Source organism: Carex rostrata, chromosome 24 (assembly GCF_964058835.1).
Source record: "Carex rostrata chromosome 24, lpCarRost1.2, whole genome shotgun sequence".
Taxonomy (NCBI): Eukaryota; Viridiplantae; Streptophyta; class Magnoliopsida; order Poales; family Cyperaceae; genus Carex; species Carex rostrata.
Genome location: NC_135941.1, coordinates 6,388,992 through 6,408,119, shown reverse-complemented (window position 1 = coordinate 6,408,119; position 19,128 = coordinate 6,388,992). Strand labels below are relative to the sequence as shown.

At 33.2% G+C, this 19,128-nt stretch overlaps 1 protein-coding gene and 2 long non-coding RNA genes across 5 annotated transcripts; all 3 read right to left on the bottom strand.

The window, feature by feature from the left end:
• Positions 1 to 3,663: 3,663 nt before the first annotated feature.
• Positions 3,664 to 9,670, bottom strand: LOC144575493 (MLO-like protein 1). Its single transcript, XM_078325656.1, has 14 exons — positions 9,356 to 9,670; positions 9,180 to 9,237; positions 8,714 to 8,958; positions 6,853 to 6,969; positions 6,556 to 6,610; positions 6,347 to 6,438; positions 6,074 to 6,148; positions 5,903 to 5,991; positions 5,691 to 5,740; positions 5,554 to 5,594; positions 4,915 to 5,124; positions 4,519 to 4,586; positions 4,369 to 4,429; positions 3,664 to 4,108 (listed from the first exon to the last, which is right to left on the bottom strand). The coding sequence occupies exons 1-14, from the start codon at positions 9,500 to 9,502 to the stop codon at positions 3,902 to 3,904; spliced, it is 1,515 nt and encodes a 504-aa protein (XP_078181782.1). The 5' UTR covers positions 9,503 to 9,670; the 3' UTR covers positions 3,664 to 3,901.
• Positions 9,671 to 11,229: 1,559 nt separating this feature from the next.
• Positions 11,230 to 14,896, bottom strand: LOC144575688 (uncharacterized). 3 transcript variants are annotated; one of them, XR_013518499.1, is made up of 4 exons: positions 14,842 to 14,894; positions 14,723 to 14,778; positions 11,699 to 11,925; positions 11,230 to 11,288 (listed from the first exon to the last, which is right to left on the bottom strand). It is a non-coding gene; the product is annotated as an uncharacterized LOC144575688 (long non-coding RNA). The 3 variants fall into 3 exon arrangements; XR_013518497.1 differs by having other exon boundaries at positions 11,270 to 11,284; positions 11,675 to 11,925; positions 14,842 to 14,896; XR_013518498.1 differs by lacking the exon at positions 14,723 to 14,778 and having other exon boundaries at positions 11,270 to 11,284; positions 11,675 to 11,925; positions 14,842 to 14,866.
• A 2,737-nt stretch (positions 14,897 to 17,633) lies between these two features.
• Positions 17,634 to 17,966, bottom strand: LOC144575689 (uncharacterized). The gene is made up of 2 exons (XR_013518500.1): positions 17,874 to 17,966; positions 17,634 to 17,820 (listed from the first exon to the last, which is right to left on the bottom strand). It is a non-coding gene; the product is annotated as an uncharacterized LOC144575689 (long non-coding RNA).
• Positions 17,967 to 19,128: the final 1,162 nt, after the last annotated feature.

The window sequence follows — 19,128 nt, the reverse complement described above, 5'->3', positions numbered from 1 at the left end:
AAAAACTTGGAAATTATGTATTCCTCCGCAATCATGTTTGGTCATGCCATGACTATTAGTGTGAAGTGACTGTTTGTCATCATTTTAGTGAATGTGTATTCTATGAGATATCTCATATTTTATGTGACCTATGTGTCCGGTGTCTATTCGGAGATAGCACAGGGGCCAGTATTATTTTGAGTTTTGAGATTCGTGCATAATGCATTTTAACGTTTGAGATTTTCTAAAAGGTCACACAAAATATGAGATATCTCAGAGGATGCAATTGTATTAATTTTTTGTGTTTCATGTCACGTGGCTGAATCTAATCGGGTTTTTACTTCAACTAGATTTGCTACGGAAGGAACAATAGTTTTTGGGCTATATAATTTAATAGTCTTAAAAGTCATTAATCATTGATCGCTGTAAATTTTAAATCATTTGATTTAAACTCACAAAAATCAATCATCGGCGACAATTCTGAATAATTAACCTTGATCTACTTGACGAGACAAATGTTAAGGTCCAATTTTATTTTTTATTCTCTGAATTTGTTTGTATAAAATAAAGAAGTTAAATAATAATAAACTTTTATGTTAAAATAATGGTCCAAGAATCATAGTTTCTTATTTATATTATATGGGTACGTTTGGATGACACATGAATAGCGCTAACTCAGGAATAGCTGCTATTTCTAGCGAGCTATTCTCACTATTTCACGTTTGGAGTGAAAAAAACGCTATTCTCAACACAAGGAATAACTTGGGTTAGCTGCTATTCTGCTATTCTTATGAAATGTTGGATTAGCGGATATTTCAAATTTAGAGTTAGCGAGCTATTTTTTTTTTCATCCAAAGATATCAAAGATTTTAAAACTACGAAAATTATCCATTTTTAGTTTTCTGCAAAGTCATATATGCATAGGATGAAGTACTATAAGTCATGATGATTATTTCATATGAATATTTGAAACTTAGAAAAAAATATAGTAAAATTTCTTTTCTTTTTTTTAAATAAAAAAATATAGTAAAATTTCAAATAGCAAAAACTCATTTTGCTGACGAACTTACTTTTTTTTTTAATTTAAAATTGTTCGAGTTTGCAGAAATTAATGTTATAAGAAGCACATATATCTCAATCATAAATAATGACATGATAATTATAATTTCATTTATAAGAATATAGAATAAATTACTTATGAGTAAGCTTGCTTATTTACAATCTAGCTGAAATTTCCGCGCCATTATTTATAATTACTAATTAGAAAGATATAATATTAAAATATTTTTAATTATTGAATGAGTCATATAAATTGAAATTCAAAATGAACAAAGGGTGAAGATGTTTCATATTGTTTGACAGATAATACTTTTTGACGTAAATTTGAAATCTAATTGTAAAGTTACTTGAGCAAAGCTAAAGTGTGATGTGCTCATCAAGAAGGGTTGGTGAGTACATATCTAAAAGATTATCGGATTGACTTCGAACTACAAATTTAAACCGTTGAAATTCATGTACATGCAAAAATTCTATAGTTTCAGATTAATTTAATACATGGTCAAGTGGTACAAAAAATCTTGAAAAATGAATACATAAAACAATTTGAAAAATAACTTATAAAATGTTTATTATTTTGACCGCTTGATCATATTCTAAATAAAATCAAAAATTTAAATTTTTTGCATTTACATGCATCACTCACGAAGTACATGAATTTCAACGGTTTGAATTTATAGTTCAAAGTTAATCCAATAGTCTTTTGAAAATGTACTTCATCAATCTCTCTTGGTGAGTACATCACACCTTAGTTTTGCTCAAGTTACTTATACAATAATAAAAAAAAAATTCTTTTACATAGGAAATTAAAAGTACATCAGTACATGCTATATTGTCTCAATGAGAATGAACTACAAACTCGCCTCTTTTGTACCCTTCTTGGTCTATCATCTATACCACTACGAAGTCATGACTAGAATTCATAACATCTCATAGGAGACGTTTGATATACAATTGACTCTTGACAATTAAAAGATGCAAAATTGACTTCAGTTATTTAGAAATGTGTGAGGCATGAAATTAGAATGAACAAGCATACAATTTGAACCTCTTTTAATATGTATTTAAAAGTAACATTTTAATTATAAAATCGATATCTAATTTTAAATTGAAAGTGCAAAAACAAAGGCTAAAAGAAAAAGAAACAAAAATAGAAAAAAAACTTGTGAATGTAAGATGATGGAGGAAACCAAGGATATGTCTCTTTTATCAAGATACTGATATTTTATATTATAAATATTTTTGTTTCACACGTGATTAATGTGGAATGAAATTTTTTTTTGTAAGATTAGAGGGGTGAGTTGTGAGTTGTGTGTCAAATTCTAACTCTAGTGAACACTCTCGAGTCTCCTCTCTTTATTCAACAACACGGAAATAGAAAAACAGGCAACAATACAATAGATATAACCGATAGCAACGATAATAGACATGTACGGGATAGGGCTCGGCTAGAGTTTTTTGTTCGGGTGCAATTTTTAACAGCTCACTTTTTAATTCCTGGGAAGATTCTTTTCTTTACTATATTGTTTTTTTGGAAACCGTTGTTTTCAGTATTTTTAATTAGAAACAATTAGCAGTTCACATTGGTAGAAAGAATAGCAACTATAATGTGAATAAGCGGTTGATAGCTGTAAATTTTAATCATTTGATTTTAAGAATAATAAAATAATATAAAATTTTCATTATTTTTTATATTCATATTATGTATTTAAACTCACAAATATGGCTGTAAATTTTAATCATTTGATTTGATTAATAATAAAATAATATAAAATTTCAGTATTTTTTATATTCATATTATGTATTTAAACTCACAAATATCGTTCCATCCGCGCAATTCTGAATAATTAATCTTCATCTACTTAACGAGCCAAATGTCCCTTTTTTTTATTATCTGAAATTTTTTTATAAAACAAGAAGTTAAATAATAATAAACTTTTATCTTAATTCAAGAATAGACTATTTATATATAAAAATAAGAAAATAGCTAAGCCTTTTTAACTATGAAAAATATTTTTTCTGCGAATTCATATATGCGTGGGATGCAGTATAAGCCATGATGATTATAACTTAGAAAATTGTGATCAACTCAGCTAACTAATAATATGTCAACTTACTTGTTCACATAGTCTGATGATGGATTAATTCATGACATTTCTGCAAACAGACTCAGCATATATAGACAGCATAGGAACAAACAAAAGCATCTAAAATCAGATCAGACTGATAGGTCCGATACTGCACTGGTAGATTTGATCCTGCTGCTGTTCATGAAAAATTAAATTCTCTCCTATTACTAATGATGGTTATTCCGTAATCAAGATGGCAAAACTATACTATAGGTCTATAAATGGTATAGATCTCAACCCATCATATGATAGCATAAATGCAAAAGGGCATACTGGAAGCACGAATTGTGTCCTGAACCGTGTATTTGTGTTTAAAAAAAGAGATGACACATATGAAGTAATGAACTACGGATGTTCATACGACAAACGGATTAATCAATTTTTCAACATTACTATACAATATGTTTGCTTCATTAGGGTCGTGCATGTTACTAATCGTTTTCAAAATTTTAACCCGACATTAAGAACAACTACAAAAGCCACAAATTAGGCAATCGAATTACTAAAACGACATGGGACTGTTACCTATTAGAACCATGTTAAGGATGTCATAACACTACAAAAATTTCGCACTAGATATTTGGTGATGCACGGATCACATACATAGTACACTACACGCTAGTTAGATCTACACTAACAGGCTGAGAGGTGAGAGAGATAACAAAGAAAAACATGAACCTAACGCACTGAAAAGAATGCAATGCCTCGAGGTTCTTTCAACAAACATGCTATGAAACCTATGATGCGTCATTTTGTGGGCCATTCTTCTTTGCTAAAAGGTTCATCTCTATCTTAACTGATGACTCCACAGGTGGTTCCTCATTTGTATTTGAAGTTCCATTTCCGGCCTTCTGAGCAGTGCGCCTTTTGGCCTTCTGGGCCCAACCAACGAGGTCTTGGTGGACGTGCTCTTCAAATATTTCCTTCTTAAAGGAGCTCCCCATCTTGATTTGCATTATAGAGAAGTAAAAAAAAAATCATTTGAAAGGAAAAAGCTATTTGCTTCAGAAGCAGCAATAGAAACTATGTGTTTCCTTTAGCTTGCCAATATTGATACCTACAATGATTGGTACTTGCATCCATGGTTACTCTACAAGTTGACCATTTCTAAAATTATGCTGAAATCTAAAGCTATAAACAAAAGCGTGTTTTTGTATTATTGAAAATTGCAATGATGAACTGTTATTTTCAAAAATGGTTTTACCTGGGTGACAATAGCATAGAGCGGTAGAGTGCTGTAACTACAAAGGACTTGAATAATAAGCCTGAAAAGAAAATTAAAATTATCAAGAAAATCTGATACGCACCAGGATTTTACAATGGAATTGTAAGTACAAAAATTTAATGGCAGTACCCGATGACGAGCCTAGGGATGATATAGCGAACTTGCCCCATGATGCATGAATCAAAACCAAAAGCAGTCTGCAATGAAAGGAAGAATGTATCAAGCTTGTTACAATTTAGGTTTTGCCTATAGACATTCTAATCACACAAATAATTTGTATATAAACCATAGAAAAAAAATTTCGCTCAAATGGGACAATTCGTACTAATATAACAAGCAGATAATTATATGAAAGCATTTTTCCCTTAAGAGAACACACACACACACACACAATATAAGCAAATACATCAAATTTATATGTGAAAATCCACTAAGAGTGGCAATGTTTAATTTTAGTGTTGCATCGGGATCAATCAAATAATAAGCAAAACTCATTGTCAACTTCTATATTCAGTGGTAGATTACCAGTATCCAGAAGAAGAAAGCTATTTCGAATGCATTCTGAAAGAGGATGAAATGGATCAAATAAAGCACGATGTGGGGCCGATTGAACCAAAAATGTTCATCAGAAGGTTTTACAACCAAGTTCCCTTCTATGACTGAGTGCTTCTCTGCCACCTCATGTGCCAGCTGTGCTATTACCTTCTCCAGCTTGGTCCCCAGTGCTAACAGAAGCTGCAGGTGGACCCATGATACATAAGTTGCCACAATATTAAACAAATTCAGTTAAGAGGATTAACAGCTACTCATTCCTGGTTGAGGATCGATTAAGGCATCATAACTAATTTGAGAAGCACTATTGTTTAAGGCATAATAACTAATGCACAAATGAGGATTCATTGAGGCAAATGTCAGAATAATAGAGGCTTTGGCTTTGTTTGAGAATCAATTTATACAAAACTACACAAAAATAGTTGATTAAGGGTCAATTGGGTAAATAGCTGCAGACTGCAAATTATTTGGTCCCACAACTCCATTTGCTTGATCTGCATAGGCTCAGTAGCAGAGATAAATACTAAATAATTTGCAACATTAGCCAGCTATTTATAGATCCCACAAGCATAAAAGTGTGCAAAATTTAACATAGCGCAGCACAAGACTTACAAATAATGGAAAAAATGCAATCCAGAAATAGGTATGCCAACCTACAGAAAATATCAAAAGCAAACAGATATATAAGCATGTTGTGTTGCAAATATATAAAAAAATCCTTTATAATTCTGCGTAAAAAATTAGCTTACCATTGACATTCATCAACAAAAATATCACCACAAATATCCAGAGGTACCAACTGCAGTAAAATAGGAAACCTTCCAATTAATAAAAAGAAAAAAGAAAAACTATCTAAAGATGTACATGCATAATTGAGAATCACCTAACTAGGTTCCTTATGTTGAACCTCGGAAAAAATGAAGTACCGAGTAAGAAAATGAGCAACAGTATTCTAATATACCTTATGCCGACAACTTTTTTAAAATCAGCTTCAAGAGCTCTGACCATATACTTGTGAAAATCAAACTTTGGATTTCCCGGGCAATGTGTCTAAATAGCAAACCAGAAATGGTTAAATATATTCAGATAATTGGAAGAAAAAGGATGAATGTTGTTAAAAAATATAATTTACCATTATGAAACCAAGCCGCATGGTGATATAGTCTGATTTACTCACTGACCCATAAAATTGTTTCACAAACGAATGCTGAAATTAAGCAAAAATAAAACAAATCAGTGAAGTCTAATATATGCTACTCTAAGGTATGCTGAATAATGCAAAATTAGTGTCAGAACCCTAGTATCCATGTGACCAACAAGGTGTCTATTCTCGAAAGGCTATTTTATTTGATTAATTTTTGCTTAAATCTAGACAAGTGTTAGAGTCAGATATTACAATACATACCAGCCAGCTCAAAATTTGTGAATCTTTGTCAATGCCCTTGAATCGATCCCTTATAAATTCAATTTGATCCACATGCCGAACCTTTCTTGAATCTACCAGAATCAACAACATATATATAAATAAATAAAGTCATTTTGGAGAAGACTACTTGTTGACAAGTCATAAAATTGGAATAAGGGTTATCAAAGCAAACTGTACAGAGGATTTACTGGTTCTAATGTCATCTTTCTGTATTTCATCCTCCCAGTGCTTCCATTGCTTAATCTGAATACAAAAAATGGAAAGTTAGAATTGGAATTAGTATGAACCAAGTGCATGTACAAAATTTTAGTGGTCCCTTACTGATTTTTGTTCAGGTTCTCTGGGAGTTTAACCTTTTTATTTTATTATTTCCTTCTTTTGGGCCTACAAGATGGTTCAATAACTTCACTAAAACACTCTCTAGATCTACTGTATAAGTTGGTGATAAGAATATGAAAGGATGGAAATTTGAAAAGCTAAAGAACCTTAATTCCTCCTAAAACCATAGTCAAAACACTAAAGATGACATGAGTCAATGCCAACACAAATATGAAGATGTGCAAGTGGTGTAATGCTTCCAGAGACAACAATGGAACTTTTCCCTGCAACAATGTAAAAAATAAATATAAAAACAATAAGGTTAAAATTATAATAAATTAGTTTGCCTCAACTGAAGAGCACATAATTGGAGTATGCTGACTGATGCATTAATATCAGGTGCTTTCTACTGTTGAGCAAAATAACCTAATAGTACATGAAAGTTGGTGTGTACCCTTCTAAGAGTCAGACTTAGATATTGACCTCACTTGCAGTAGTTAATCATGTGCACCCCACTATTTAAAAAAAACAATAAAGATCAAGCAAAAAAAAAAACAATAAAGAAACAATTTCCACAACCCAAAATATTTCAGTATATCATAACTGAACTCAGAAAGCCTTATAAAAATGGAAAATAATCTGAAATCAAGCAAATGCCATGTAGGGCATCAATTATGGTATCAAATTCAATATACAACTCAAAAGTATCAAGACTAAATTATTCAAGGCTTGCTTCTATTTTAAGCTTAATAGTTAATAACAATAATTACTAGGCCGGCAGCAAGCCCGTGACAACAACAGTGAAAATAATCTGAAATCAAGCAAATGCCATGTAGGGCATCAATTATGGTATCAAATTCAATATACAACTCAAAAATATCAAGACTAAATTATTCAAGGCAACATGTGCTTGCTTCTATTTTAAGCTTAATAGTTAATAACAATAATTACAAGGCTGGCAGCAAGCCCATGACAATAACAGTGAAAATAATCTGAAATCAAGCAAATGCCATGTAGGGCATCAATTATGGTATCAAATTCGATATACAACTCAAAAGTATCAAGACTAAATTATTCAAGGCAACATGTGCTTGCTTCTATTTTAAGCTTAATAGTTAATAACAATAATTACAAGGCCGGCAGCAAGCCCGTGACAATAACAGTAAAAGAGTGTTCAGGTTAAGCTATGGCTTGCTCATTTTTTATTTTCCATTTTTCTTTATTTGTTTTGAGATCAAACTCCTATTTTCACCCAGCAATCAATTATTTCATATTAAATAATGCACACATGCGACATTGTGAAATGTGCAAAAGTTTCACAGAACCATTCAATTTAATATCACATTATGTCCATAACTCCATATTAACTGCCACTCCTGTTTATTTAATGGCAAAGCACATGCACTGTTTGTTTAAATCAGACTAACCACTTTAATTTTTCAAATATTGCATATTAGGAACCTAACCCAAAACATTTCAAAGATACCTAAAAATTATTACAGGCTCTAAAAGCGAAGTTAACCCTTAGATTTCAAAACGTTTCAACTTTAGTACTCGAAGATTGAAACACATCATTTTGGTCCGCGTAATTTGCTTGAAGGTGGACATGGCATATTTTGATAGCCTAGAAAATATTAGATGAGCATTTAATGGGATTTTGATAGCCTAATTTCCATAACCACCTATACTACAACAAGGACTATACCATCACTATCTTAAACCGAGGTTTGATAGGCTTCAATTTTTGACAGCCAAAATGAAAATTAGCTAAAACTTGAAGGAACATCTATGATATACTACAAAATGTTCATGCCAACAGCCAACTAACTGAAAGGTGCAGGTACACCCACCCCCCAACACCCCACATCTGATAATTGACTGTTTAGAAGTGTAAAAATAGCAAAAATATTTTCCAAGTATTTTTTGGATGTAAGCAGTTAGCCTAGTATATACAATTGTCAGTTTCTAAGGTTTTGAAAGGGTACAAAAGGAAATTGTCTCTAGGAAAAAATAAACAATAGAAAAGACCTTTTTTTGGCAATGCTCGATACCAAATTCACCAGATGCGAGTAGCCTCCTTCCACCATGGTTGAAAACTCCTACAAGGAACTGTGAGCTGAGATGCTCTTTGGTGGTCCCGCCTCCTTTGGCCGATGACTCCTCGAGCTTACATGGCAGCATGTGGTTGGCCCATCCCGGTGGAATGCATATTTGCTGGATTGCACCTTGGAATACAGTGAGGAGTAATGATATGAAACCCAGAAGCATCAACTCTGTAAAAGATAATTATAAAAAAAGATTAATGAAGTTGTAGAAAAAAAAAGAACAATTGGGATCACCAAAAAGACAAATTATGGATTTTTTTTGTTCCTCGAACCAATTTTATTTCCAGACCAAAAAAATAAAAAACTGATACTAGAGAGTTCGAAATTTTATTTTTACTCTTTTCGCTTAGCTTCTCCTACAGTAAAAACAACAGAAACAGAAAACCAACCTTCTTTCACTTTCTGGAGAGCTTCGAAAAGGGGTTTCTGATCGCGCTTCTTAAAGGTCTGCGCAAATTCAATGACAAAAATTCAACTAAAAACAAACCAAAAAGAGAAGAATAACAACAACGATTCGAAAGAAAAAAAAAAAAAAAATAAAGAGAATTGGGGAAAAAAATTCGACCTTTCCAAGGCGGTGGAGAAGTCGTTCAACGACGAGAGAAATAAGAACAATTACAGAACAAACGCCAGCGACGATCCAAGTAGGTGTATACTCCAGTTTCATCTGTTCTTCCGAGAAGCCTCCAGGCCCTCCACCCCCTTCCACCATTTTCGCTTCCGATTTTAGAAGGTATGCTTCAGCTTTTATTTTAGAGATCAACTACAAAGATTGTTTAAGGAAAAAACGAGGAAGAAAATAAATGCTTCAGTTGTGGATGTGACGATACGGTAGAGAAACGGAGAAACAGAGAGAGCAAATATAGTGGAGTGGGAGGCTCGAGGCTCCTAAAAAATTCGTATCCTCTGCCAAAAGGTAATCTTTTCAATTAATATATATGGACCGTCAGACTAGCTTTAAGTACGTGCTAATTAAATACGCACTAATATTAAAGACCCCTTACAATCAGACGGTGCAGATACATTAATTCAAAAGATGCTCTTTTGAGTTAATGCAGACGATGCGGACTCCCTTCTAGTCGTTTCTTATTCCTGCTCGCGAGTTCTGACAGAGATAACGCGTGACAGAGCCGTTGGATTTAGAGCGAACTACGGTAGAAAAAGGTTCTCGCGTCTCGCGTCCCGAATTGTTGTTTTGTCTGTCCTCTCCGCGTTTGTTTGATATAACTGGATTTCGTTCAAAGGGATATGGACAAATTTCATCCAAAAATAAATATAAGCCGTGCATATATATTAAGATTCACGCAAACGACCAGAACTTATAAATCTAAACGAATCCATGAATCCGCGTGAACTTTGACTTGAATCAGACGGTGTAGATACGGTTTTGGATAAAACTTAGTATAAAGCCCTTTGGACAAATGTGATGGTTTGTGGGATTGAGCCGGTGGCGGTGGATACAGTGAGATCTACTGATGACATTGACTTCCCATGACTTCACATGTCTGCGTGTTTACCGCGTTGGCTTTCAATTCGATCTAATTGACTCGGTTTCATTAAACTAGTCAAGTGCCCACGCGTTGCAGTGGGAAGTGACAATATTACATTAACTTTCTATCAAATTTAACTTGTGCTAGATTCATAAAAATATTACAATAAGAAATTAAATATAAAACACATTAATAACTTCCCTTGAATTAGTAACACGAACAATTCTTATGAGAAAGAGGATCCACATGAAAGAGGTATTTATTGAAAAATATATCTAATAAAATATATTTAGAAATAATACTGTAAGAAAATCCCACTGATTGTTGGTTCTCAATTTTTTATTCACATCTTTTTTGCAAAATATAAAGGAAAAACAATGAGTTTCGAGCACCAATTTTAAAAAATAATGAAAAGCATGAAAGTGATGGTATTATGCGATAATATGGTAATATATATTGAGTGTTCCAAAAGAAACCCAAATACTTAAGGGACCTTAATGCCAACAAAGAATGTAATTAAAAATATAAAAACTGATCATTTGGATTGGTTTTCAAAATGACAGCATAAGCTCTCTCTTCTTCAGCCCATGCTCCTTTTGCTTCCATGAGCATTCCTTCTAATCTTTCTAAAATAACAAAGATATAGGAAAACGTAACTGTGCTACATACATAGATGATTACTTGTAAATTGAATTAGCATGGTCATGATATAGGAAAATGTGAACTTCTTTTTAAGAATCTTGATACAATCCTACGGAGAACGCAAACTTATCTATTAGTCAATAATAAGAGAATGCATTGCCGTGAAAATTAAAAATTGATTGCATAATTAACTATTAGTCAATAATAAGAGCAAACCAAATGTAATTATTAAAAGAAGGCAGGAAATTAATTAGAGAAAAATATATAAAATAGAAAGACTTACAGGCCAATCTTATCTCCTTGAAATCCATCAGGATTCAACTCTTTTACTGCAACTTGGGTTGATTTAAAACCCGGTCTCACTGTCTCATCAATTACACCCGAAATGATTGCAAAATAACAAATCTCACTAAGATCTCCGACTGATTTAAAAGGAAAAGATACATCTAGCACAAACAGGAAGCATGAATGGACATAGTTTATGTTTGCAAATTATGTATCAAAGCATGACAAAATAACATATTCACACCCTTAGTGCACCTAGAAATGCCAAAATATCCCTCTTTTCTTCCTCAGTTATACAGAAGTAAACAGAAGATGAGGTAATTAAAACATTTTTCGAAATAAAAAGATCCAGTGGGGGCACTTTGGGGAAGTTAAACTTGGTCGAAAACCAACTTTCCTTCTTCGATGACAACTTTTGTACACAATTCAAAAAATTACACAAATAAAATATCAAATATTACAATTACTCAGAAAATTAAATGCAACAGGACTTGAGAGTTGAGACCTTTGTAGACAATTCCAAAACCACCCTCGCCTAGAATCTGGTCAGGCCTGAAGTTCATTATAGCTGCACATAACTCACTGTAAGTGAAGATGTTGACACTCCCGTACCCAGCAATCTGGTGCAAGTTCTCGACATCCTTAGGTGAAGCAAGCGCACTTGCAACAGCCCCTGTTGCTGTTGCCGATTTTGACTTGCTCTTTTTCATAGAATCTCCTTTGATTGAAAATATTATTTATGTCATCAAAGAGTTGTGTAGATAATATGGTACTTACTAAATTAGAATGGTTGGTGGTTATATACAGTATTGTTATACTTAATGCACCTCTAAATGAACAAAAACTGAAAATAAATTGCAATTGAAAGTAAAAGAGATGAGTTTAGAGAAATTGACACGCGGGATGATAACGGAGTTCGGCAAAACAATGACCTACGTCTCCGGGGCGTCGCAACCTCTTTCTAGGTGCGCCTTTCTATTACCCAATATGAAAGGATTACAATTGTGAACCGTGAGCCCTTACAAAACGGGAAGTCACGGCCAACGAGAGATGAGCGTCGGCGAGCCCTTACAACCAAGGGAAGTCACACGACCAACTCGAGAACAAGAGAAACACTCAATAGATCACTCTAACCTAATCTAACTAGAGATTAGTGAAGTGGATTTGAGGTTGTTTGAGATTGATTGAGAGATATTGAAGTTTTAAGCTCAATCAACAATGGTGAAACCAAGCTCTCAGAAAATCGCCTCTTTTGAAGTTTAGGGACGGCTAGGTTGATTTGAAAGTGATCCCTTCAATCTATTTATAGTGTCAGCTCAAAAATGAGCTGTTTGACATAAAACGTTACCAACGTTTTATAAAACGTTACAACGTTTTATTCAAATGCGATTTTAGGGTTTTAATTCTCTGACAGCTTAGCAAAACGTTTGTGTAACGTTTTTGTGAAGCTTTCGGACTTTTTGAAGTCTCACAAAACGTTACCAACGTTTAGAAAACGTTACAACGTTTAAATTTGAAATTTCAATCTTTGGTACAGCTGTACTTAAAATTCTGACATCTATAAAACGTTACAACGTTTGTAAAACGTTACATCGTTTGTAATTTGTTTCTTCTTTCGATCAGTTTGCTGTTTCTGACCAATATAAAATGTTATAACGTTTTGAAAACGTTACCAACGTTTTATCCCATTTTAATCAACCTCACACATACTTTACCAAGTTTCTGATTTTACAATTTGTATTCTTGATAAAAGTCTTCGTGATTTCTTCAGTCCAAGCATATTATACTGCAGTTCTTACTCTTCTTGGACCTACATATTCTCAAAATAGAAGAAATCGTAAAATTCAATAATTGTATGTTTTTGCAAATTAGTCAAATAGACGTAAAAGATTATTGTACGAACAACAAGTATACTATTACTGGGTCTGTACTTGTAGCACCAGGCAGGTAGTTACTGGTACCAGGTCTAACTATTATTATATGATTTCAAACACTAAAATAAGTGAAGTGGCTCAAATGCATCATCCAATGAAGGCAGTTATATACTTGTATAATCACTACTACAAAAAAAGAGATTGCACACGGACATAAATTGAGGAGCTACACGGATTATTACATAAACAGCCGTGTACAATTGATTGCCAGTGTCACTCTCCATATAACCGAGCTACACGGATATTCAGCTAAATATCCGTGTAGAATTTTTTTTTTTTTTCAATTTTTTTTGTTGTGCCGAAATACTAAATGGGCACAAAACTTTTTTTTTTGTGCCGAAATACTATCTCGGCCCGACGTTATATTAAGTTGATTTTATTGCAGGAAACTTATTTTATTTCGGCACAATAGTATTCTCTGAGAGTAATAGGTTTATAGAAGCAGCTTGACGACGAAAATTCAAATAATCCATTTTCTCGTTGTCTGAATGTCTGGTGAAGTGACTTATATATTCCATCTTTCTAGCTCACTTGAGTTTCCTGCAATAAAATCAACTTAATATAAATCATGGAATAGATGACCTTTGTTCGTAATATTAATGTGAGAATTTGGCATATAAAAAAAAATGTAAGAACTCAAACTTTTCATCAAATGATTTAGTGCCGGAAATAAAAAAAAAACAAAAAAAAAATTGTGCCTAACCTTAGCAAGTAGCAATAATAAGTAACAGAAAATTAGAAGAAGAAAAAAGAAATATATCTATACATGACTAACCTTAGCAAGATAGAGAGGAAAAAAGATACAAATTAACTTTCAAGATCTCAGATCTTGCCTCCTTGTGCGCAGAAATTAAACCAACAGAGATAGAGTATTAATTGATCAAAACGGCGCTAAAAGGAGAAGGCCTTTTATATAACCAAAACCCTAAAAAAACCTTTCTACACGGATTTTTAAGTATAAATCCGTGTAGCTCTCTCAAGGCTTTCTACACTGTTATTTAAACAATGTGCAGTGTACAATTCTTACCTTTTCTTCACGGTTATTTAATTAAATATCCGTGTAGCTCTCTCAAGGCTTTCTACACTGTTATTTAAACAATAAGCCGTGTATATTTCCTTATAAACGTCCGTGTAGCTCTCTCACGGCTTTCTACACTTATTCTTTAATAAATATCCGTGTAGAGATCCCACAGATATTTCAGGCTTTCAAAAAATTACAATTTCTACACGGTTTTTATATAAAATTGCCAAATCCGTGTTCAATGTGCAGTGTACAATGACCATTTCTGTAGTAGTGAATTATTGATTGTGATAGAGGGACAAAACCAATAGCAATTATTGATTTTGTTTCAACAAAGTTTAGTCCTAGACTCCTAGTTCTCCGAATTTAAAACAAAATCAATACCACAACGCTACTGGGGCTAATTCTATCTTATAAGGCTCATAATAGCAATTACTAAAAATATCAAATTTGTGAACTAAATTTAAGTCTATAAATCCAAACTTCCAAACAGGAACAAGTACTTGAAACCAAAAGGAAAAAATGGAAAAAAAACAAAAACAAAAAAACCTTTTATCTACCTGTTAAATTTGGTGGAAAATGATAAAAGAGCCTTCAGGTCTCGATGAACATCTTTCTAATCACCTAAAATGAGAAAATTAATTTATTCTAAAACAAATATGTTGACGAGAGATCTCACTTCATGAGAATATCATAATACTCAGGATCAAGGGAAGAGATCATGCCATCAGCATCCTCGATTGCCATCAAGGCTTGATGAACCACTATCCAATGTGCTGACTGCCTCATCAATCATTGACCATGCTTACTGTTCTCGAATACTAAGTTTTGCTATTAACCATTGACCATGCAGCTTACTGTTTAAATTAAATTCTCTATCTTAAGACACATATATCAACCCAATCTTTATATCTCAAGCTATAAAGTGTCATAAAAACCTTGTATATGGGTGTGCAAAATTGCAACGGGATTGAGATATCTCAAGTTATAAAATGCCATCAAACCCTAAACCCTTCTAAAATAAATCAGTGATATATGAGTGTGAAAAATTGAAAGAATTCTATAATTACCCTTTTGATCTCATTATGAGTGTGCAAAATATTATGCCTGAATAGGAATTTAATAATACAGTCAGGAAATTTACTTTGCTTAGTGCTAATTAATTGACCTCTTCTTTATCCTGGGGAACATATTTATTAAGATATTACTACAAATTTAGACATGCTATTGTTGCACTTAGGGGCACCTCTAATTGCTCAAAAACTGAAATTAAATTGCAATTGAAAGTAAAGAGATGAGTTTAGAGAAATTTGACACGCGGGGTGATAACGGAGTTCGGCAAAACAAATGCCTACGTCTCCGGGGCTTCGCAACCTTGTGAGGTGCGCCTTCCTATTACCCAATACGAAAGGATTACAACTTGTGAACCGTTGAGCCCTTACACACCAAGCGGGAAATCAAACGGCCAACTCAAAGAGATGAGAACAAGGTCTCGATTGTCTAGGAACACAAGAGAAACACTCAATAGATCACTCTAACCTAATCTATATCAAGATTGGTGAAGTAGGTTTGAGGTTGCTTGAGGGATTTTGAAGTTTTAGGCTCTCACAACAATGGAGTATGCTAAGCTCTCAGAAAATCACTTTTGAATTAATTAGGGTCGGCTGAGATAAGTGAGAAGAAAACCTCACTCATCTATTTATAGTGTCAGCTCAAAAATGAGCTGTTTGAACCAAAACGTTACAACGTTTTAGTTCAAATTGCGATTTAGGGTTTAGATTTCTGACAGCTCAGCAAAAAGGTTCAAAAAACGTTATAACGTTTTATAAACGTTACATAACGTTTTGTGCTGTAAAATCTTGATCAAAAACAGGAATTGTTTGAAGCTTAGATTTAATTAAAACGTTGTAACGTTTTATGAAAACGTTACAACGTTTTATATTTGAAATACTGACAATCCTAAAACGTTATAACGTTTAATAAAAAACGTTACAACGTTTTATTTGTTTTGTACACCAGTGCTTCTGCCGTTTTTAGTAATCCTAAAACGTTGCAACGTTTTGTAAAAACGTTATAACGTTTTAAGTTATTTCTGTGTTTTTAATCAATCTTTTACTTAAGTGTTTTTGGCAGAATTAAAACGTTACAACGTTTTATAAACGTTACTAACGTTTTACTTCTGCAAAAACATCCTCAAACTTATTTTACCACCTTTGATTTTACAATTTGTCTTCTTGATAAAAGTCTTCGTGATTTCTTCAGTCCAAGCGTATCATTCTGTAATTCCAACTCTTCTTGGACCTACATAATCTTAAAATAGAAGAAATCGTAAAATTCAATAATTGTATGTTTTTACAAATTAGTCAAATAGACGAAAATGATTATTGTACGAACAACAGCTATTACAACAAAGAAGTATCAATACATAATTAAAAAAAAAAGGCCAACATCATAACAGTGGAGGAGTTCATAGGAGAAAACTGTAGAATGAGATTGCTGGGAGAATTCAAACATAGTGTATCTATTAAATAAGATAGCCTTATAATTAAATTATGACTTACTGTGAAAAGGAATATGAAAATCTGAGATATAGTGTTTGAGGCAGCCAAAGAGTTTCCTGCATTAAACCCCAATAACAATATTATGACATGATATTATACCTTCATATAGAAAATTCTACCATTACTGTTTAAGAACAATAATAGATCATAGATCAAAATCTAGAAAGAACACGAAACAAAAAATAAATGTACTCCTAAGATCAAAGTAAAATTGTGTTGTTGTTATAAGTAAACAGCAAGGGGTTTGAACAATACCAGTGGTTTTGAGTGAAGAAAGGGAAATAGAGCAACTGCAATTTGAAAGAATAGACATTTCATTGATATATAGAGGTGGGTTATATTTGAAAAAAATTGAAATTCGAATGGGAGGGAACATTTACCTTTTTCATCCATGATGGAGGAGATATCAAAGAAGCACAACCAGCACCAAACAAGAGGTTTGATTTTGTCCTTTCAAACGATTTTGACCATGGCAGAAGGATTGAAAGAGGAGTAAAGGATACCTGTCCAAAAGACATATAAAAGTTAACTATAAAAAAATTCATCATATTGGAATCCTTTTATAGTTGTAAGATTTTTATGATAATATCGGCTGTCAAGTTTGTCACGGTAACAGTTCCGAGTTTCATTGGGAAAGTATCTAACGACTAACGGCCGGTCCAATATTAACTTGTTGAAAATAAGAAGCAAAATATTGACATTGGAAATGCAATGTTTGGAGATACTTAATTAGTGCATAATCATTTTATAAATCTTTCCATTATTCAATCTTCACCGCTATATGGCCTAAGTTTGTATTAATACTAATAGAGTAAGATTAGGACTTTGTAAATTATGAACAATTCAATTATAAAGTTTTAATCAATTAATTCAGTAAAAATAATGCTCAAAAATCCTAAAAAAAGATACAAGTCACCACAAAATATTCTCAAAGAAAATTACAAGACATGTTCTAACAATTAATATTCTTTGAACTCTATTAAAAAGTCATGATTCATCCATAATGACCTCAACAAATTGCCAATTGTTACTGATAAATATAAAAACCAGGCCTACAAATTAAATCTATATATAGAGAAATTGAGGACGTTCTAGACCTTGTCAGAAAATTTAAATAAAATTTGTCAATATAGTTTTAGTGATTTTATACCTTCTACTCCATCACCTGGATCTCGAAGAGAGAAAGAAAAGAGGGAGCCAAATCGAAGAGAGAAAACAGGATCCGAAGAGAAAAAGAGGGAGGAGATCATGGAAAAGAGAAAAGAACAAGGTTGATAGCTAGGTCTTTCGAGAGGGCATCTGGCGGAGGTTTCCTGGACAGCGCCAGCGAAGAGGATTCGGAGAGAGAAGGAAAAAGGGAGGAGATCGAAGAGGATTCGAAGAGAGAAAAAGGGAGGTGATCAAGACGGAGGAAGAGAGAAAAGAGGATCCGCATAGCGTCGCTGAGTGGCATTTTTAAGTTATAAATACAAACCAAGAGTTACCAAAGAAACTCTTTGCATCCAAGAATTGCAATAATTAAAAAGTTGTACTAATAAAAGGGAAAAAGAAAACATATAAGAAGCAAAAGCTATATCAAATATGAGGAGGGTTCAAATGCTTCCATGTTTTTGTGCCTCCATCATGCCTCCATCTTTCTCTATCATTTTCAAAGTTCAAACAGTTGATCCGAACTGCTCAATCTAACCTCCATACTAAAATATGTTTGGAGACCAAATTTTATATTTTTAGGAATTTTTTTACTATTTTTTTAGATAAGTACAAAAATACTGTTTTTAGATGGTTCAGATTTACTGATTTTGTACCTATCTAAAAAAATAGTAAAAAAATTCCTAAAAATATAAAATTTGGTCTCCAAACATATTTTAGTATGGAGGTTAGGTTGAACGGTTCGGATCGACTGTTTGAACTTTGAAAATAATGGAGAGAGATGGAGGCATGATGGAGGAACAAAAAAATGGAGGCATTTGAACCCTCCTCATCAAATATATAGTAATTTTATAGTACCAAATTATGAGCTATGCGGAGGAGAGGCATTTGGATTTACGCGGCGCCAGCGGAGAAGAGAGTAAAGAGGATTCGGAAGAGGACTCGAAAAAAGGATTCGGAAGTGTTACACTTAGGGGCACCTCTAATTGCTCAAAAACTGAAATTAAATTGCAATTGAAAGTAAGGAGATGAGTTTAGAGAAATTTGACACGCGGGGTGATAACGGAGTTCGGCAAAACAAAGGCCTACGTCTCCGGGGCTTCGCAACCTTGTGAGGTGCGCCTTCCTATTACCCAATACGAAAGGATTACAACTTGTGAACCGTTGAGCCCTTACACACCAAGCGGGAAGTCAAACGGCCAACTCAAAGAGGTGAGAACAAGGTCTCGATTATCTAGGAACACAAGAGAAACACT